Here is a 20,989-nt window from a genome sequence, read left to right as displayed (position 1 = left end):
GTGTGTTCTCCGCAGTTACAATCAGGCAACTTCAAAGTAATGACCAGGGTATGGGTAGGTATTAGATAGATCGGGTCTAGATTTTTAATATTTACCCCACTTCTGAGGGACCTCTCATTGGCAGCATTGCAAGTTCAAGCCTCACGCCTTCGCGCCTTCAGTTTTGCAGACGCAACATGGACATCCATTAAGTACGAATAGTTGTATCTCTGCGCCGTCATCAACGCGGGTCCTTTCCTTGCTCTAGTTCTCAGTTCCAGTTTTCTCATCGTGTTTGTTCTGCTACAACTAATCTTTACGTGCAAATTTTTTATGATATGATGTAATAATTGTGATTTGTGTTTTATTGGTTTAGAACTGAGAAGCTAAAATAATAGGGCTGACGGATTAAACGTGACTATTGCAACATTGCTGTGTTTATTTACGTTACATTCAAATTTTGGCGCACAGCAGAAATCAATTTCCTGCGCAGTGCACTATCGCTATTCAGCACATTTTTTGGTTTTTAACATTAAATTCCAGTGTAATATACCTTCTACGGTTTAATAAAGTCAGCCTTCATAAAGTAAAATCATAACTGCTATAGTCTGATCTACTTAGATCTTTCCAGAAGTTTTTATCCGAATGTGCCACTTACGTAGGAAGTTCGAAATTTCAAGGTTAACTGACTAATCACATTTCCTACTCATGCTAAAATTGTGTTGTGTAAGTGCGGTAAAAATTGTCTGAAATTTTTGAAAGAATTTGTGGAACTCTGGTTGTATGCACGTTTTCTCTGTTTATACACACGATGATTTTTTGATGAGCAATTCACCATGAGTGCAATACCTATGGTTTGTAAATTTGTTTTTCTTAAATTTGAGGTTATGTACCACTATTTATGCATTTTTTTTCTACTACATTTTTAGGTCCACGGGTGCATATTTTCAAGTAGCTGTAGCTGTCCACTGTCGTAACGTTTTATCAGTTTTTGACACTTAATGTGCTTAATTTGGGTGAATTATATCTGTTGAGTATCGCCGATGTTTATACTCGTACCTATCGTTCTGATGGATTGGATTTATTCCACATTTGTCGATTTGGCAAAATATTTTGGCTGTCAAGTAAGTAAGTACTGCAGGAATTTTGCTTTTGAAACAGTTGCACCAAGTGTCCTGCTTGCACTTACCCTTTCAAATGGCTTAAGCTGGGAAATAGTGCTGTGGTGCTGTGGCATGGGACTCCTCCGATGGAACTCACATCATGCAGGTGTTTACATGGTTTTTCAACTCTTAGGGTTTCTGCCAATGTATTGAATTCTAGTTATCACAAGGGAAGGAAAATGCATAGTATAGAGGTCATCTCCCAGTCCCTGTTCCAACACGTCCGCATTTTGTCCTAGAACTCGCGCATCGTATGTTGAGATAAATGTCAAAAGTATTCTCTATGTCACTACTTACCATGGTGTTATCTAACTGCATGTATTAACCTATCGATTGGTGCTAATTCAAAAGTAATCAGAGATTGACATCTGTCTCATTATATGAAGCGTGTCCTCTAGAGCCATTGTACATTTAATGTAATGGTTTGTGACCCATTGGGCTTTCCTTGGAACTGCTAATACGGTCTCTTGATTTCCATATATTATTCCAACCATGCTAGCATCCTTTTCAACCAATATAGATCTGGTATCATACTCTACTAATGTATTTAATGGTGCATTTTCCCCTGCTCCAAAATCCATTGGTTCAATACATAGAGGCATGTCAGTTGATCGCAGGTTTAACAGAAATCTGTCTAACTGCATTCAACGTTGTCCAAGTTTCCGCCACGTTTTATTTTTACTAAAAACTTACACTTTTGCACCCTTGACAACATGTTTTGTGCTAAAATGCATATAATGAAGAACCAATTCCTTTATCCCTTCCAGTAAGGAACAACCCCATATTTTGGACCATCAGCAAACGCCTTTGACGAACCTCATCCTATCAAAATCCTGTCTTTCTTGTTAAAGGCAGAACACGTCCAGCCAGGTCAAATCATCTCAGCTCCGGTTAAAAGAAAAATTTTACCTTATATTTCCTCCAGCATATGACTTCCCAACCGATCTCATTGTCCGTTCACAAGAAATTTGGCCCTTTAATCTCCTTTCCCTTGCAGTTTTTTCAGTGGGTAAATCATTATGAGTATTCTTCTTCATGGACAACTTTCAAGATAATTCAAATTCAAACTTTTGTAGCAGTCTTCCTTGCTTGATCTATTCATTCAAATGTGATGTGGTTTTTGTATCTTTCTCTATCATTTGATTTTTTTTGTGAGGAATAAGATATGACCTCAACAAATTCTTCTATAAAATGCTTCTTATCTTAGTACACGACCATCCACAGGAAAAGTGATTATACTTGCTGCACAGAAGTAAATTTTTCTCAAGGACGTAAGGTCCAGTTGGGTCAAAAAAATAGAATCTCAGAATTTTTAGCCCTGAAAAATTTCATATTATCAAAATTATTTATTTTAAGCTACAAAATTCGAACCTGCATAACTTAAGTAAGATTGATTTGACATCAGGTTTCTTCAAAGTCAAAGTGAGCATAAGGTTTTCCTCCAAATAGTGGTAGCAATATCTCAGTTCCATATTTTGCAGGGGTTTTTTTTTTCCACTGAAAGAAAGGGAGAAAATTTTGTGGAAAAATATAGAACAATCACCATTTTCGTTTTTACCGTAACTTGGTTTTAAAATACTTAGGTAATTGAAATGTCTCTTATTAATAAAATACTCCTTCTGTACAACAGATTTCTGAGGACCAGACTATTGAAAGTCATGAGGAGAGTCCCACGGGCACTCACCCTCAAGACGTGGACATCGTGGACTCGGAAGAATGCCTGACACTCAAATATTCACCTCCTGCAGTGGACACTATTATGATGTACTGTTGGGGTAACACAAGCAATGGTGAACTGGGTTTGGGAGGAATCGAAGAAGACAATGTTCTGGTACCCACGCAGTCTGATTTCAAGGAAGCACGCTATATTAAACAAGGTAGGTATTGCAGAAAAATTTCCATGAGAAGAGGAACCTCAATGGCGGAAAATGCATGACTAAGATTGTTGTACCCTTGCAAAGAGAAGTGTTTTACTAATATCCTGGAATGTAAAACACTTAACATCATCAAGCCAAACCAGAGCTATGATGTTTTTAACTTCTGTTGTTCCAAAATTTAGTTTAAAATCAATCAATACTTTTAATGTTGAGGACTTTAATTTTTTCCATTTAATTTGCAACTATTCACCTGCTTTTGATAAAAAAATTATCTCAACTGCTGGCAAATCATTCTTTTTTCTGTCAAAATTGCCATGTTGACAAGCCAATACTCTTATCGAAGGCATATATTAATGATCCGGAAATTCAAATGATCTTCTCTGTTTCAGTTGCTTGTGGAAGAACTCATACGCTAGTTCTTACCAATTCAGGACAAGTTTACTCGTGTGGTAACAATGACCATAACCAACTAGGCCATTCAAACATTCAAACCCGTTTTCGTAAGTTTTGTATTCTAATAAATAAAAAATGAACAGCGCCAATAACTACCTGTTTGTTGGTGCCAAAGTAAATAAAAGGGTTATAAAATGTATCAAAGTATACTTTGGAGAAAATCTAAAGTTTATTTTATTGTAGAATTGATGATGGAAACGAAGATAACAGAGTTGCATCAGTATTGAAGAACCTAATCATGAAGATGCGGTACAATTGTTAGTTGGTGAGATTCCAAGCTTTCTGATAGAGCAATGAAAGTAAACTCTAAAAGCTTTTGCGATTTAAGTTAAAATGGTAAATGATTCCTCCCTCTTGGAAAGGTTCGAAGCACACTTGCCAGCATTGTTCGCATTTCAAGAAACCAAAATGCTTGAAGTTGAATCAGGCTAAAAATAAATGGTCTAACAATCACTATCGGAAAAATGCATGAGCAAAATCTTGTTGGAGGATTAGCGTATATTTAGTGTCTACCTGTGCAATCTCCTCTTTTCACTCAACATCGTAGCAGTTAGAAAAGCAGAAACTCTAAAAAATTCAAAAATGAATGCAAGATGTGCATCACTCATAGTTTTTCTCTTAATGTCTTCTCAAGATTTTTAAAACTCTGTGGGTTATGTTTTCAGAACTTGTCAATGGTTTAGATTACAATGTAATAACAACTATAGCTTGTGGTGAATGCCACTCTGTTGCGGTCAATGAATGGGGACAGCTGTACGCTTGGGGATCAGGTCAATTTGGTCAGTTAGGTAAGGTGATATCTATTTTTCTTTGCAAATTGTGTAGCTAAGTCTCAAGTTTCTCAGTTAACTTTGTCATATTTTTCAGTTATCTCTTGAACTGCATAGGAAAAAGATGTGTTCAGTTTCAGTTAATTTTAAGGCTAGAGATCAGTTCTCAACCCCTGCAAGATAATTTTCTCTTTTTAAGGTTTGATTCACCCTACGTGAAAAAAAATCTGTATGTATGACACTTCTGAGCCACACTTTTCCGATGTATCCTAAGATAAGATGTTTGCCAGTGTGCATTAAACTTTTCGTTCAGCTCTCTCATATAGATCAGTGGGACGATTATTGAAATGCTTTATTTTCTCTAAAATACTCAGCAATTGTTATTAATTTGTTCTAGGTAATGATGTTGATACTCAGGAAAAACCTAAGATTGTCAAATCTTTAGCCACTCATTTTATCGTTCAAGTTTGTTGTGGTTACCGACATTGCTTAGCATTGAATAATAGTAAGTGCATCTACCTATTAAACTTTTTGGTAAAGGTAAAACAGTTCATTTTTCTTCATATAGTAACTTTTAGAAGCTATTTGACCTCTCAGAAAATGCTCAAGAGATAGAAAAGAGAGGAGAGGTATTTTTTTTTTATATTTTTTGTTCAAAAGCTTGTATAGAAGATGTACAAACAAATCATCATTCAACAACAAAGTTCCATTCGGCCTTAACTTTGTTAACTTACTGTTTTCACAGTTGCTTCAATGACTCATAATTGGTCTGATTTGACCCGAAATAGTGTAATCACACCTGACGTTGCCTTATCTCCTCTCAACTTTCATGTTTCTTTTATGTAGCAAAAACCTGAACAATATTCTGCTTCGATTTCATGTGTTAAGTCTTCATTATGTAAGGTAAATTCTTTGAGAGTTTGAAGGTCTCATTTTACCTCCTCTTGTAAAAATATGAAATAGAGAAAATTGGACTAAATTTTGCTACTAGGAACTACAATTTCTGGCTTATCCATAAAAACACATTTGTTCTCAGGAATACTAATGATGCATACATTGTTCTCAAACTTAGCCAGAAATTGTAGTTCCTAATTGCAAAATTAAGTCCAATTGGGCCCCATGAAATGCAGTTGGGTAGATCCTGGTTCAATCCGTCCAGTTTATTTGAACTACAGTTTAGCTATCAGAAACTACACTTTATGACCCATCCGTAAAAGCACTTTTGTACATAGGGAAACCAATGATACATACATTGTTCATAAACTGAGCCAGAAATTTTGGTTCCTAATTGCAAAATGAAGTCCATTTTGAAAAGCTTATCAAAAAAATATGCAAGATCATTTCCTGATGTACTGAAATGGTTTTCTTGTTGTTTTCTAGGAGGTGAACTTTATTCTTGGGGTTCAAATCAGTACGGACAATTAGGTCTCAATTTATCCACAACTGAAAGTATACGAACTCCGAATCTAGTTGAATCTTTGAAAGGTGTACCCATCGCATTCATTGCTTGTGGAGGTTTTCATAGTTTTGCAATAACTAAGTCAAGTAAGTGAAAGCCTATTTATTCTATATTACTCTTGTTAAATTATGTTGTAATTCAACTGCCACTAGAGAAGTATTCGCAAAGTTTTTTGGCTTAAATGGCAGACTAACATATTTTTTATCAATCATAGCAAATTTGGTGAAATGCTATTCTGCAAGAACAGAATAGAATTGCTAAGAAAGTATGCTGTATGGCCTTTTGAATGTTACTAATTTTCCCTTTGTAAAAAATGTGTTTTTCAAGAAAGTAATTCTTTTTTTTCCTCAAAATTTGCAGATATTTTAAATTAGATTGCAAACAAAATGTCTAAAAAATTAGAAGAAAAATATCCACAACTTTCTCAATAAATTTGTACTCTATCAAATAAGATTTGACAACGCCTAAAGGTTCATACAGCATTTTCCTTAGCACAGCAGTATTGAACTCAAAACCATTACAGATCACTGTAAAAAACCTACGATTTTCCCCTTTTGTTATTGTTCTTACGTAGTACTCCATCAGTTTGTTCCTGTGTTCAAATTTTAAATTTATTCTCAGTAATTTTCATATTTTTTTATGCTGACCAAATTTCTTATTTTATAAGAAGCTATTTTAAACTGCTCTGTAAAATGTGTGTACTGCCCAAAAAATCAAGTAAACTTTTTTATAGTCAAAGGTCAAATTGTCAATTTTTTTTTCTTATGGAATTTCAAGATAATCAAGAGTCATAAGTGTCTTCTGTTAAATTCGATTCTGGTTTTCAAGTAGGTAGATTACCAGTTATCTGTTTTAAAATTGAAGCAAAAAACAGAACCATAAGAGAAGAACTTCAACCAATAAAATATTTTCACAATTTTCTCATACATTTTTGAGTGATGAACGATCAAGACAAGACACAATTCTACATATTTTACATTAATATCTTTATTTTTCCAGATGCGGTCTATGGCTGGGGGAAAAACACTTTCGGTCAGTTAGGTATTGATAGTGAGTCAGATCGATTAATTTTTCCCAGACAGTTGAGAACATTGCGTTCAATTAAAGTCAAATACATAGCTTGCGGTGAAGAGTTCTCTGTGTTTCTAACCCAGGTAATTAATTTTAAATCCTTAAGTTGCGTTTTTTCTTGAACATCTAGGTTGAAAATATGGATCGTTTATCTCTAAGTAAATGCATCAATGCTGAAAAACTAAAATATCACAAAACATGTCAAACAAAGAAATTCGAAGAAAATCTTTACAAGGTGAAAATTTTCCCAAAACATTTTTGTTCAGTCACACTGTACTACCACTGAACACACAAACTTTCAAGGACTCAACACTCACTCCTAATATCGCAACTAGAGACAGAAAACTCAGCAGCCACCAAAAAATCGCCTGGAAACTATTGAGTGTGTACTCCCTCATAATGTATAGATAATATATATAGATAGATAATTTTAAAAAATGTCACTAGGGGATCATGGTTCTAACTGCACACTAAGCTGAATCCTTTCATCTGCTGCTTTCACATTAATGTGAATACTTTAATTTGCTACGTACTTTCTTTCTTTATTTTTATTTTTTTTACTATCATATTTATTTGATTGAAGCCCCCATGTCTACTTATTTATTTATTTTATCAAGGATGGCGGTGTCTTTACTTGTGGATCTGGAATGGATGGTCAGCTTGGACACGGAACAAAATCCAATGAAATTCTTCCAAAAAAAGTAATAGATCTAATGGGTAGCGTTGTAACCCAAGTGAGCTGTGGAAGGTACATACCCTAATTTATTATCCTCGTCACATTAGAAATCAACTTTATTTATTATAAATGATTATAATAATTTGTAGCATTATTTGGTCAAATTATTATCAATTATCCTAGGATTAAAAGGAGCAGTTTTAGGAGACATCTGCTCAATCATCAACCAAATAAATTGGATTTATCTGTTTGCTTCTATTGAAGACCTTGGTGACTTACCATGGGTTTGAATGAATAGAATACGTAATGATATCACGTTTCAAGTTGTATACAATTGAAATTTTAATCATCATTGAACCGATCAACTTTGGATTACAGAATTTTAACAAAAAAATGAAGAAACTGAATTATCATATGATATTCATGTTTTGATTTTAATCACAACGTCCATTTTGATGAAAATAGTGAAAGCTGGTACTTTTATTATATTTTAAATACAGGATTATGATAAAATGGACGACTTGCCTTAAAGATGGACACAGCTGGTTTTCAATCCTCAGGAGACCATTGGTTTATTTGATTAAAGGTTAGACTTACTGAGCTTGATTAGTGGAAGAGTAATTAGAGGACGCTTGATCCAAGAATGAACCTCACACTAATGATTTTTTTGCAAGATAATGGGTCTCTGCCTGTCCTTTATGTATTTTGTCTTTCAATTCTAGACGGCATACTGTTGCTCTGGTCCCATCTCGAAAACGCATTTATGCATTTGGTCTCGGTGGAGCTGGTCAATTAGGCAAAGCTATTAAGTCTGCTACCTCTCCGCAAGTAGTTACTGGTCCTTGGTTGACAACCTCCAAAGCTATAATACAAAATAGTGAGTCATTCGTTATGAAGCGCATTTATGCAGGAGGCGATCGTTGTTTCTGCCTAGTCACGAATAATCCTGTGAGTACTTTTGCTTCAACTTTATTTTCTCTTTAATGAACCATGTCTTTGGCAAGATGGAATTAAAATAAAGCTCTTTCTTAATTTAAAACATTGCAAAGGACCTTACCCAAAATTGACTCTTTTTCAACTTCAGCCAGATTTTCAACATTTTTATTCTAAATTATGTACTCAAAATATGTATCAGTAATTCATTGCGTTTGTTACTATTAACAAACTAAATGCATTTGACCATCAAAAAGTAATCTTGTCAATGAGTAGTTGAAACTCGATGTAAAAATCTACCAGCTGCTTCGGTATAAGTAGATCTTCTGTTTTGATGTAGTTTGTTTGTTATTGTAAAACTTTTCCAAATGCTTGAGGCCTTCTTGTTTTTTTAAAGACAAGGTCATAAAATTATTGCCAGAAGCATAGCGGCTATTTATTGTAACATAAAAGCTCCATATCAAGTCAATAAGTGATGAGTCTAACTTGGCTTAATTTTGATTTTTCCCGATTTGGACAGCTTTAAAATTGTGACAATGAAGAAAAAAGGCAGATAGTGTTTTTTTAGAATTTCATTTCCTGGAAAAGAAAGTCCTTTCTCCTCAGCAAGACTAAATCTTAGCTTTTATTCTTAAATTAACAGACAAATGTTCACTCTTCATTCTTCAACCATTGCTTCTTTTTTCCTCACAGAGAAATGTTGAGCCTGATGACTTACGGTTCCTTCCAGAAAACACTCAAATTTGGAAAATTACGCTAGCGAAGTTACTTGAATGCACGCTCGTGAAATCTGATGAAATTGTTGATCAAGATTTACTAACGTATGCTCTTATTTTAATTTTGTTGTCTCTATTTTCTTTTTTACTCCTCTCTTTAATTACTTTCGTACGTATTGAAGCAGTTTCTTTTGAGACATGAAAGAAGATCTGAGGTTGCAGATACTGGATAGTGACATATGCACACCTTCTATCCGCTTTTTTCCTCTTCAACACTCTGCTGGTAAAAAGTAAAAACTTCTATTTTTTTGAAGGTCCCTTTTTAAGATGTTGCTCCTTTAACCTTTAAAAACTACTACCCACACCTTTTAAATATATACTCATTATTTCTAATTTTATTCACAAGTTCTCCAACAAAAAATAGATTTTCCTAATCTTTACCAACAGAAATAAAATTGAAGGATCTAACCCATGAGAATGGTTAAAAGTCTCCTGGCAAAAGTAAGATGTAAAGCAACTTTTTACTCTATTTTAATTTTAAGTTTTTTTGCTGTTTGTGAAACCAAAATTTGTCTTCTAAAATTCTGCATTTTTACAACAGGTACCTGGAAACCGTTTTAAGCAGTATGCCAAGTATAAATTATTCCTTTTTGTTGGCGAATGATGGACATTTCAACTGCACTTTGTTAAACCATGGCATTGATATATTTTACACGATTGACTGTTTCAATACAATCACTAGGATAGAGAATTCTTCCATATCTGAATTGGTGAGTTTTGGAGATTCTCGGTCAGTGTTGAATTTTTAAACAATTTTAAATTTTTAAAAAATAGACTAGGTGAAGTAACTGGCCATTCCAGTTAGACCTTGATTTATCAGATTTCAAGAGACTGGCGAATCGAATAGTTAAACTGCAGAATCTGGTGATTTTAATCAATATTACCGCTATCAAATTGTGGTAATTACCGCTACCAACTTGTTTAAATAAAGATTCTAATTAGCTTGAAGCCCTTGAAGGGACTGGAAGATGGCGTTAAAGTGCGAAATCTGATAAATTGAGGTCTTACTGTAATCACTTGTTCTGTGAAAGGGCTGTTAACATCCCCCACTATCTACGTTACATAATCATCGTTTTATGTATCATCATCTAAGAGCTGATTCCCTCTTTTGACTTTAGCCTCAGTTGTCTAATTCTGAAAAAAAATATACTTTACATAAAAAAAGATGAAAAATTCCAATTGGTTCGTCTAAAAATTGAGCTGTAATTGTGAATTAAATTCCAGAATAAAAACGTTTCAGCTCCATATAGATTATTTCTCCATGATACCTACTGGTATTTCATTGCCCCACAAGATCAAGGGCATTCCAAAAAAAAAAAAAAAAAAATTCTGGAACCGGGCATCAAAAAGAAATGTGGGGCGGTGAAACAAAATTATTGCATTCCTCCGTATTTGGGGGGGGGGGGGGGAATGAAATCTGTGGGGCTTTGCAGCGATACCCTGTTCGTTAGAGGGAGCACTGTCAAGTGTATATAATAAAGTGATGAAGAATGTCATTGAGAAGTTTCTGATGATTTTGATGGTGTCCCATAGCAGTCTGAGATTATCAAGCCAGTGATACAATTTGGGGGAATGAAACTCTTAATTTTTTTGGCACGGGGCTATGAATAATTATTTTATTCTCCCTCATAGTGCGGGGGGGGGGGGGGAGTGCAAAAACTTTGTTTCATCGCCCCGCACTAAAATTTTTGTCGCACTGCCCTCTGCATAGTAACAGATTGTGTTTCATGGGGCAATAACTTGCAGAGCTTAAAGAAATTGATCATAGTGGATAACTCTGAACCTTGGAAGGTCTTATTAAAACGAGAAGAAAGACTCAGGGAGAAAGTTAGTTTAATGAGCTTATTTTTTTTCTTGTAGTCTATTTTCTGAGGATATCCTTTGAAATCTTGGTTACCAATATTGCATTTCTCTTTTCAGATCCTCACGTCTTTCTGCAGCATCATGCGTTCTCTACCAGTCCAACCACTGGACTTCGAAGTACTCCGATTTTATCTGATCATGCCTTTTTATCATGAGTTTGACAATCCCAAACACCAAAATCAGCTGCAAGTGCCTTTTGCTGAAGCAATTTTAAACTTGAGAGACACACAAGCAGAAGTACTTGGTGAGTGTAGATCAGAGAAACTAAGTTCCATTTTTGCTACCATTTGGATTTACAACTTTTAAATTCGACTCAATCAATGAATCGAAAGCATGTCGTTTTATTTATTTTTTTAAAAGAAAGTCTTCGAAAGTGAAATCCATATTATTTGCCTTATTTCCTCCTAGATTCAGTGATGGGCATACTGTAAAATCAAGAGCACCTTGTAATGTATTGATAGTGAAATAAAAGAAATCATTTGTCCCAACGCCTCATGTTGTAATTGAAGAAATTTGCAAAGAAATTTTTATAATTACAGTTAATATCCTCTTCTCTTATATTTTATCAAGAAAGGTGAAGCAGGTTTTAATCACATAATGTTTAGTTGTGAATGCTCTGGAATGAAAAGTTTCCCAGTAAATTGAACGGGAAAGAAAACTTATCGAGGTTCGATAATCTAATAGTTGTATTCTTAGTGGATAATGGTGATATGCTGAAAATGTTTGGTCTTATTTTTTCAGGTTATTGGTATCGCATGATGTCTGAAGAATATTTTGAGCGGCTAATTAGAATTTACAAAATAGTCGTTTCTGATCAACTTCATCGCATGAATAATCTGGTCAGTTTCTCATTAATACGTATGCAATTTGACTATTTTTTCAAATACAACAGAATATTCTTTAGCTGAGCAGTCAGTTATTTTTCAACTGCTAACCCTTGGAAAAAGTGTCTAAACAAATTTTTAAAAAAATAGCACCTGACTCGAAATGTAATGACTCTCCAAAGGAACTTCCCGTGAAGATTTCTGCTATAATCCATTTTTGTAGTTTTTATTATATTTCCTATCTTATTATATTGTTGAAACATCCTCTGATCTTCGCCAGCATACATCAAGTAGATAAATTAGGGGTACCCTTAAATTAAGTCAACACTAAATTTACAGGTTTTTTAGAACCTTTTCCTCTCTTGTAACGCTCCTTATCACTGTGTGTAAACTCCCCTAAATATAGCAAGATGTCAGTCTCAACAGGTCCTCCCTCAAGTTCGTAACTTGCTTTGAAAGTCACGTCAAAGTAATCCATTGTGTTTATGTTGCTCTGTAGTACATACATAAAAAAGAATAGAACCTTTCATATTCAAAGAGCAAGAAAAAAACAGTTTTTAATTTTATTCAGGTATGCGTCATTCAAGAATTTTGTCAAATTATTCAGTGAATAGATAAGTATCACTGCAAAAATCTTGCCTTCTGTTTAGTAGTACTTAGCAGTAGCAGAAATACCTACTGACGACCTTGATGTTAAATAATTTACAGATGGTCCCTTTGTGATATTTCAAAATATCTATCAGTTAGGTTGATTTCAATTAATCAGTTAAGATTTTTTGGTCAGTCATCAATCATTATTATCTGCTTTTTAATTAGAATTGGAGCAAAGCATTGTACGTGGCTGTGGAATTCCTTGCGAAAATGAACACCCTAAATAATAATCTCAAAGTGCCTTATTCAACATTCTACATCCCGGAACTAACTGAAAAAGTCGACATCATGGAAGATTATTGTCAATTTGCTCTCAACCCTAACAGAAGGGTAAGTGCCCAATTCATATAGTTGCTTTTAAATAATTATCATGTGTCACTTTAGAAGATTGACCTCTCCTCTCAGCCTGGTTTCTGTTGGAGACTATTCTTCCTTCACAAATCGTGACTGAAGATTGGGAACTTTGTATAAAAGGGCTGGTCACTATAGCTGTGGTGCAATATTACAGTGCTCGCATAGTGCATCAAATCTGAAAGTGCAGTGCTCAGCATCATTAAGTGGCTTCACATTGTACGACACATAGTACGTTCACAAAACATAGTACGATAAGAAATCTGCAACGTTGCAAACCAAGATATGTGGTCTGGTAGTTTTCTGAATGTAGGTAGTATCATGAAGTATAACGACATTCCAAATGAAGTAGAGAATAAAATTCTCTCTTCAAAGTCTACGTTTCTAATTTGCAGCCCAATATGAAATACAAATAATACCAGAACAATAATAGAAAATAATAATATGTAATAGGTAACAATAATAAATTAAAATAAGTTTTCAAAGAAAAAATACAGAAAATGAAATACTCTCTTCAAAGTCTCTGTTTCTAATTTTCAGCCCAATCTATTCTGCCAATACCCATTCCTATTCGATGCACAAGCCAAAACTACAATTCTTCAAGTAGATCAACAAATTCAGGTGAGTCATGCTTCCCCTGTATTCCTTACTTTTCTTTTACATTCAATTTATTCTCTGACATCTGCTTTAGATTTTCCTTTTTGCCACCACTTTATTCCCAACCTACCTCAAAAACAATCACCCCAGAGCTAAGAAACGCAAAATTGTGATGTTCATGTCTACAAACGCCATAAGAAGACTTACCAACTTTTTGACTGAAAAGATACCAAAAAATGTCAAACCATACCTGATATCTACAGTTAAAAATTTTTTTAAAATCCGAAGCTAAAAGTTTAAAAGTTGTATCGTTGGGAAAAAGTTATTCTGTGTTTTACCTACACGCCTGGTTCTGGTTTTTCGGACTCCACCTACATCTTCTACCAATACAAAAATAGAGTAGATCATTTCCTGATTATTCTTTGACTACCAAAACCAACCAGAAATGAGTTCCACTGAAAACTCAAGTTTCAATTATTTCAATGACTAAAACTGCGCTTCTCAAAAATTTATCTCCATATTTCAAGGTTCTGTTCTTAGTATACTGTGACATTTCGACGGTTAAACTGTAGGAACGCGTATCTTTGGAGTTTCTGAATATCTCTGCTTGCATTTCACTTCATCTAAGGAGAACAAACAGTCTTTATTGCTCAAAATTTTCAAAAAAGAAGTTTTCAAGAACTGATGTCAGGTATTCTTCCATTTTAAAATTAAAGCAAACCAGGAAGTCTGCTACATCGCAACCAAGATTTTCATTCCTGCTGTTTCACCAAAACTGAATAATCTTTAAGTTGTAAGATTTTCCTAAGTTTTTCATGCCATCAACAACACTAATCAGTACATCATTCAAAAATAAAAAGCATGCCTCAAAATCACCATGAGTTCATGAATTTTATCTTCCTGATTGTTTCTAACTATTTTTTTTTCTTGTATGGTTTTCAGATGCATTCTGCAATGACTCAGGCTAGCTATGCTGCTGCAAGGAATCTATTTTTCTCATCCATGAATTCCACACCCCCATTCCTCGAGCTGCTTGTAAACCGAAACAACATTATTCACAGTACTTTTGAGGCACTTTCTCATTACTCAGAAGCAGACTTCAAGAAACCCCTCAAGGTAGTTTCTTTATTTGCTTTTTATGTCGTTATTAAAAGTTTCTTTTTAAAAATACTTTCTATATATTTTCCACTCTTGAAAGGAATAAAATAGAATCTCACATATCTAATTGAACGTGGTGGACAGTAAAAGTCAGACAATGATAATTGTCAGGTACCTAACTACAGCTAAGCAAACCCCAAAAGCTTTGCTCGTAATTTTTGCCAATTCAATATCGGTTCTTACTACTGATTTTTCTTTCTTTCTATTTTAGGTTACGTTTTTGAATGAAGAAGCTGAAGATGCTGGTGGTGTGAAGAAAGAATTTTTCATGCTTATTTTGAGAGAGATTCTGGACCCCAAGTATGGAATGTTCCAATATTATGAAGAAACTAGAACAATTTGGTTTAGTGAATATTCTTTTGAAGATGAAACAATCTATCGTTTAATTGGTACGTACTCGTTCTCTACAGTTTGCTTTAGCTGTAAGCTCGATTACAAATGAATTTGACTTTCAAAAATGTTGATGATCAACAGATGAAATTCTTAAAATTAAAAGAGGAGGGGTATCGATAAGGGCCGTTTTTGGGCCCACCTTAGCTGGATTTCCTCAACTCAACGATTTTTTACTCATTGTTACATTCTTGATTTTATAGAATGCATCAGGATTTGGTCAGTTTCGGTCTCTTTCCAGGTCTAATACCGGCCTAAACATGGGTCTGAAGGCCGAATTGGCGAAAAATGCAGGTTTGCAGTTGAATACCAAAAAATCTGCATTTTTCGTCAAAATCGGCTCTTAGACCCATGTTCAGGCCGGTAGTAGAACTGAAAAGAGAGCGGAAATGACTAAATCATAGTACATTCCGTACAATATAGACCTCTAATTAGCAAAAAAGCGCGGAGTTGAGGAAATCCGGGGTGAGTCCAAAAAAGCCCTTATCGATACCCCTATTTTGGATAATTGTTTCTCTTGCAAATAATTGTGAATCTAAAATCTGATCAAGAGTTTGAAAATTAGCTATCCCTTCATTTATGTGTTGATTTTCTGTTTTTCTGACAGGTCTGATTTGTGGTTTGGCCATTTACAACTTTACAATCATTAATTTACCTTTCCCACTAGCTTTGTACAAGAAATTGCTGGAGGAACCAATTGGACTCCAAGATCTGAAAGATCTCTCACCTCAAATGGCTAAGTATGTCCACCTTTTTGCCTAGATTATTTATTCTTTCCAGAGCCTGTCTTTAATTTTTGCTCCCCCCCCCCTTTTTTTTTAATCATTCCACAATGTTTCTAGGCATTTAAGATAGTAGATGATATTGACTGAATGTACAAAAATGACCAATTTACGTTATAAGATTGAATAATTACAACATATATTCAAACTGGAAGCATCTGTTACTGTCCACTCTAAGAGACCATGACTTGAGGTCGAACTGTTGAGGTAAACAGGCAACAAACATCGACCTCAAGGCATGTCTTACACAAAGTGCTATCAAGTAATACAGCTGGTATCAGCATGCCTCTTAAGGCATAAAAGAAGCATTCAAATAAATAAAAAATATAAAATTAAATTAAGTCGGAATATTCCAATAAAATTATTCTTTGATTTTTAAAACTGGAAATTTTCCAGGTTAGAAACGCAAAAAAGTAAAATAAAAAAAATAAATAAATAACTACAAGAGGCAAATACATTTTAATAAATGAGTCCTTTATCTCTATAAAAAAAAGTTTCAACTTCCAAAATACCTGTAACTTGTAACGACTTTTAAGTATCCCTAAAACTAGCATCTCTAATTTTAGCTAAGTACAAGTAAATTTTTCTGGGAACAAGTTTTTTGCAAACTGATTATCATTAGTTTTACAACCACTCCCTCAGTTATCACAATAAATGTCTAAGTATGCATTTTATTTTTCTCCTCTTTAGGAGTTTGCAAGACATTTTAGATTACAAAGAAGACGATCTTCAAGATGTGTTCAGTTTAAATTTTGAAATCTCCAGAGAAGTTTTTGGTGAAGTAATAGTCAAGCCTCTAAAACCAAATGGTGAAAATATACCAGTCACCCAGGAGAACAAGTAAGTTTCTTACGTCCTTTTTTGTTTTATTTCATCCAATGATCCAGCAAGACCTTCAAGCTCTCTTGCAAGTAAGGTAGGCTAATATTTTTTTTGGTCAACCTTAAGTCAGGACATATTCTCTTTGTTTGAAGGACTATGCATACAATACCAAGAAATTCAGCGCTGGCTAGATTTCAAGATTTTTCAATATGATGTTCTGAGGAACATCCAAACTCCTGTGTAAGATGAGCTTTCAAAATCAAACTTCAACGGAAAATGTAAAAAGTTTAATAAAAAAGAATGCACCTAAACATAAAACAAAAAAGTAGTTTTTACTTTTGTATCCAATTATTTTTTTCTGCTATTTACCCACACTATAAGCAAAAATGTCTATGACTCCAAACGCAATAGGTTTCTGTGACATTTTCTCCATGTACAGGTTTTCAATTGGATCATTTTCTCTTTTTCCTTCTCAGAAATTTTTGAAATTTGCCTCTGGCAAGTTGCTTAAAGCTGCTCTTTTTATCTTTTTCCGTGTTGACTGAGTTTTTTTTTCTTTCTTTTTTCATTTCTGATCGTTTTCTTGTTTTTTTCTAGGAATGAATTTGTTGACTTGTATGTAGACTACGTCCTGAACAAATCTGTGGAGAAACAGTACAATGCATTCCATACCATGTTCCATAAAGTGTGCGGTGGTAGAGTTCTAAAGCTTTTCCAAGCCAGTGAATTAATGGCAGTAGTAATCGGTAAGTCCCACGCTGTATAAGCTCTTATACAGTCTCAGACGTCATCAAACTTGGCGTTATCAATTTTAAAGAGTGGATATGGTTAAACACTAGCCCTCAGCGTATTATTTTTTGTAATTTTTTTTAGCTATTTTTCCCTTTTTACGCCTTACCCCAACATGATTATCGATGGACCATAAAAAAAAGAGAAAACACACCTACTCGAGGTAAATCCAGGTGCTCTGTTCTGTGTATAATTTTCAGTCTGGTTAATCTTGCTTAATCTAACAAAAACAGATTGATGTCAGCATTGTGAAGATTTTCATCAAAAAATTAAACAGCAGGGTGTCTATGGTAAAGGAAAAGTATTTACGAGGAAAGCTCGGATTTTAGGAAGTCAGTACCAAGGCACATGGAGCGTATGGACTCTCCATGAAGATATATTTAGAATTTCTGCAATGAACCTGAAAAAATAACTAAAGTGTTTGATGAAAAAATTACATTCAAATTTCTTCCTTTCGGTTTCAATTTCTTTTCCTTTTCTTACCTTTACCAACAAACAACTCTGATTTGTTTTTTGTCTACTATAGGCAATGAAAACTATGACTGGTATCAGTTAGAAGAAGCAGCAGATTACAAGAATGGTTACACCTCCAGCGATGAAACAATTCGAATGTTCTGGGAAGTTTTCCATGCCTTACCCCAAGAAGAGAAGAGGAAGTTTTTGTTGTTCTTAACGGGTTCAGACCGCATCCCCATCAAGGGAATGAAAGATATTAAGGTAAATTTTTAGCTTTTCGTTAATTTCTAATTTCTTAGTTTTTATCCCGTTTCTTACTTTTACATCAGCTTAGAGTGAACATGACCTAATGATTTCTTTGTTAGTTGATCTTGTTACCATTGTAATCTTTGCTTACAGTTTATTCCAGGTCTTCCTCCATTTTTACCCATGAGCTCCACCTAGTAAATGTTTAAACGCCCTTTTTTGCGCTTAGGTTTTTGATTTGCTAAACTGTGTAAAATAGTATTTATTAGAGTTGGGCCGAAATGGATTTTCCGCGTCACCGGATACGGATATCGATTTCTTGTACCAGATAATTTACCAAGGTATCCAGCTGGAACTGGATAATACCGGATCCGGATAGTGCTGCTTCGCGTGAGAAAAATCTCCTGATTTTGCACTTGGGATAAGAGGCACACTGTGTGTTACACCACCGGCACCTTCGCACCGGCAACCTCCATATGTTTCAATGATATACTATAAGTCGCCCCGCTAAAACGAATATTATAAAAAAGGATTGGGCAGATAAGCAGCATGGCTTTCATTGGCTTCATGGTGTGATGGGCGAGATGAATCTGTTGTGCAGAAAGAGAGATATCATTAGGAATGTGCCTAAACAAGACAATAGTGGAAAACAGCGCTCTGATGCTGCAATAACAAGCTGCGTACTGCGACGTATAATAATTGCGGGGTTACACTTAGACTAAAAATATTACCAACAGGGAACTTGTGCACATGTTGGTGGCATTGTTTTTTTTTTCCTCCTTTCCACCTGCCTCTTTGTCTTTGAAAGTGAAACACGCGGACTTTGGGAGTTAAGGATCACGTTGCAATCGTGTAAATGTGCGGAAAATGTCCTTAATCCCGGTGATAACAAGTTTCAAAAAGTTGAACAATTACAATGACTACTCAAAGTGCGCCGGAAAATGCCAAAATATCACCAAAAATTTCTCGAAATTTTCACGCTGTAAAAGCACTATCCGGCGGGTCTAAAAACCGGATATTGCGATTATCTGGCCGGACACAGATACTCACGAAAATCGTATCTGGCTGGATAATCTGGCAATCTGGATTATAGCCGGATATCGGACCCAACTCTAGTATTTATATATATATATTTTTAAATACAGTTTCTTCCAGATTTTAATCCTATTTTCTAATTTCTAGGCTTCCAGAAAAATAGTTCATCTGTTGTAATTAGATCTTTGTAGCCTAATTTCTAAAACCTCATTGTCTATTTTTTTTTTACAGATTATAATCCAGCCTACAACTGATGATAAATATCTTCCAGTGGCCCACACCTGTTTCAACTTACTAGATTTACCACGATACAAAACCAAAGAAAAACTTCGCTACAAGTTGTTGCAAGCTATTCAGCAAACAGAGGGCTTTTCTCTCGTGTGATCGATGGTTGATCGTCTCGCTCAAGTTCCTCGCATCTTCAGGGACCTGTGTATTTCTTTGAACTTGTTGCCTTCCGCCGAAAACCTCATTTTGTTGTATGTATCTAAAAATTTTCACATATTAGTCAAGTTACCCATTCGCAAAGCTGTGACCTGCTTTTTTAGATTATGCCACAGCTAGTGCACAGAAGTAGGAAGTGGCTGAAGTCATTTCTCAGCGTAAGTGATACTTGAGATAGCACTAGTTGCTGTTGTGACTCTCCGGCTGTGGCTTTTTGTTTTTTCATTGTGCATTATCAATTGTGTATCACACGTACCTTTTCTAGTTTTGTTTTCCTAGTAAAAACTGAAAACTTATTTAAAATCAGTCTCAAAGTTCATTGTATCTTAGAATCAAATATGTATTTTTTTTTTTTTTTTTATCCCTTTCTTGTGTTATGTATTTCATACTTAAAAAAATGGGAAATGTCCCTGCGCCTATTTAATCATTGATGAAAGTTTTTCTGTAGCCTCATGTTAGTTTTGCTTTCTTCTAATTCGGAATGTAACTTTACTCATATCTCCATTACATCTTTCTTTCTTTTCCCCCTCTCCTTTCCTTTTCTCTTCATTTTACTCAGTCTTTGTACCTTTTTCAGAAAAGTTAATAACTTCTCATAGCAATCTCAAATTTCAACAAATAATTAAGGGAGCTATGTTACAGGTAAGACTGTAAGCTGATGAAATCATTTAGTTTTCTTTCTTAAAAACCAAATAAAGCCTATAATTGAAAGCAGTCAATTGCAGCACTTGAAGCCAGAGGAATGTTATCTGATGATACACTTTTTTATTTAGGGCTTGATATTTTACATTCCAGCCTCTCTCTTGAATTTAATTGCAATAGTCAAAATCCATCTAATGTTCAAAGTGTCACTCACAATCAGTCTTAAATCTGATAAGTTGATGTATTCATGAACTTAGCTCACCTTAGCAGGGGTAGGACTTGAAACCATTGTCGTTCCTTTATTACAAAAATTGTTGCTTTTCTGAACGTCCTCTCACTTTTTTTTCTTTTGTTCATTACTCCTCGAATTTTTAATGTTTCTAAGAGTTAAATTTTTATTTTACGTAACGAATAAATCGACAAAATTTAAAATAGAGCACTGGATATGGATCCAAATCAGACAAAGGTTTAAATTACCGCATCAATTTAATTATCTTTATGTGTGCTTCCCAGTTTGATCCTCATATTTACTGCCTGCTTGGCATCATATGATGGTGAACAAAAAGAAATAAATTTAACCTTTATCTGTGACTTCAGGTTTTTTTCTTTTCAAATTAATTTGGCACTGAAGACTCCGCCATCAGTCAATAATCAGCGAGTAGTCCTTGAAAATAAGGTCTTAAAAATTTGAAGCATAAAAAAGGCTGACTAAAAATTAACCATTATATGATGTCAAAAACATTCCATTAGGTCCTCTAGAGGATGTCTCATCTGACTTAAGA

At 34.6% G+C, this 20,989-nt stretch overlaps 1 protein-coding gene across 4 annotated transcripts; it reads left to right on the top strand.

Annotated features, from left to right (window-relative positions):
* Positions 1-358: 358 nt before the first annotated feature.
* LOC109039978 (HECT and RLD domain containing E3 ubiquitin ligase 4) lies at positions 359-19,850 on the top strand. Of its 4 annotated transcripts, none has more exons than XM_019055732.2 (23): positions 359-705; positions 909-1,103; positions 2,773-3,019; positions 3,409-3,519; positions 4,138-4,260; positions 4,640-4,747; positions 5,623-5,787; positions 6,701-6,855; positions 7,390-7,520; positions 8,171-8,396; positions 9,075-9,202; positions 9,699-9,867; positions 11,078-11,264; positions 11,762-11,859; positions 12,661-12,825; positions 13,387-13,467; positions 14,386-14,559; positions 14,813-14,990; positions 15,599-15,731; positions 16,464-16,613; positions 17,193-17,341; positions 17,911-18,101; positions 19,353-19,850. In XM_019055732.2, exons 2-23 carry the CDS (start codon positions 1,023-1,025, stop codon positions 19,503-19,505), a joined length of 3,303 nt encoding a protein of 1,100 aa, XP_018911277.2. In that variant the 5' UTR covers positions 359-705; positions 909-1,022; the 3' UTR covers positions 19,506-19,850. The 4 variants fall into 4 exon arrangements, with proteins under 4 accessions (XP_018911277.2, XP_018911291.2, XP_018911284.2 ...); XM_019055746.2 differs by having other exon boundaries at positions 360-705; positions 909-1,107; XM_019055739.2 differs by lacking the exon at positions 909-1,103 and having other exon boundaries at positions 360-833.
* Positions 19,851-20,989: the final 1,139 nt, after the last annotated feature.

This window comes from Bemisia tabaci, chromosome 1 (genome assembly GCF_918797505.1).
Source record: "Bemisia tabaci chromosome 1, PGI_BMITA_v3".
NCBI lineage: Eukaryota > Metazoa > Arthropoda > Insecta > Hemiptera > Aleyrodidae > Bemisia > Bemisia tabaci.
This window is presented reverse-complemented; position numbering and strand designations above follow the sequence as displayed.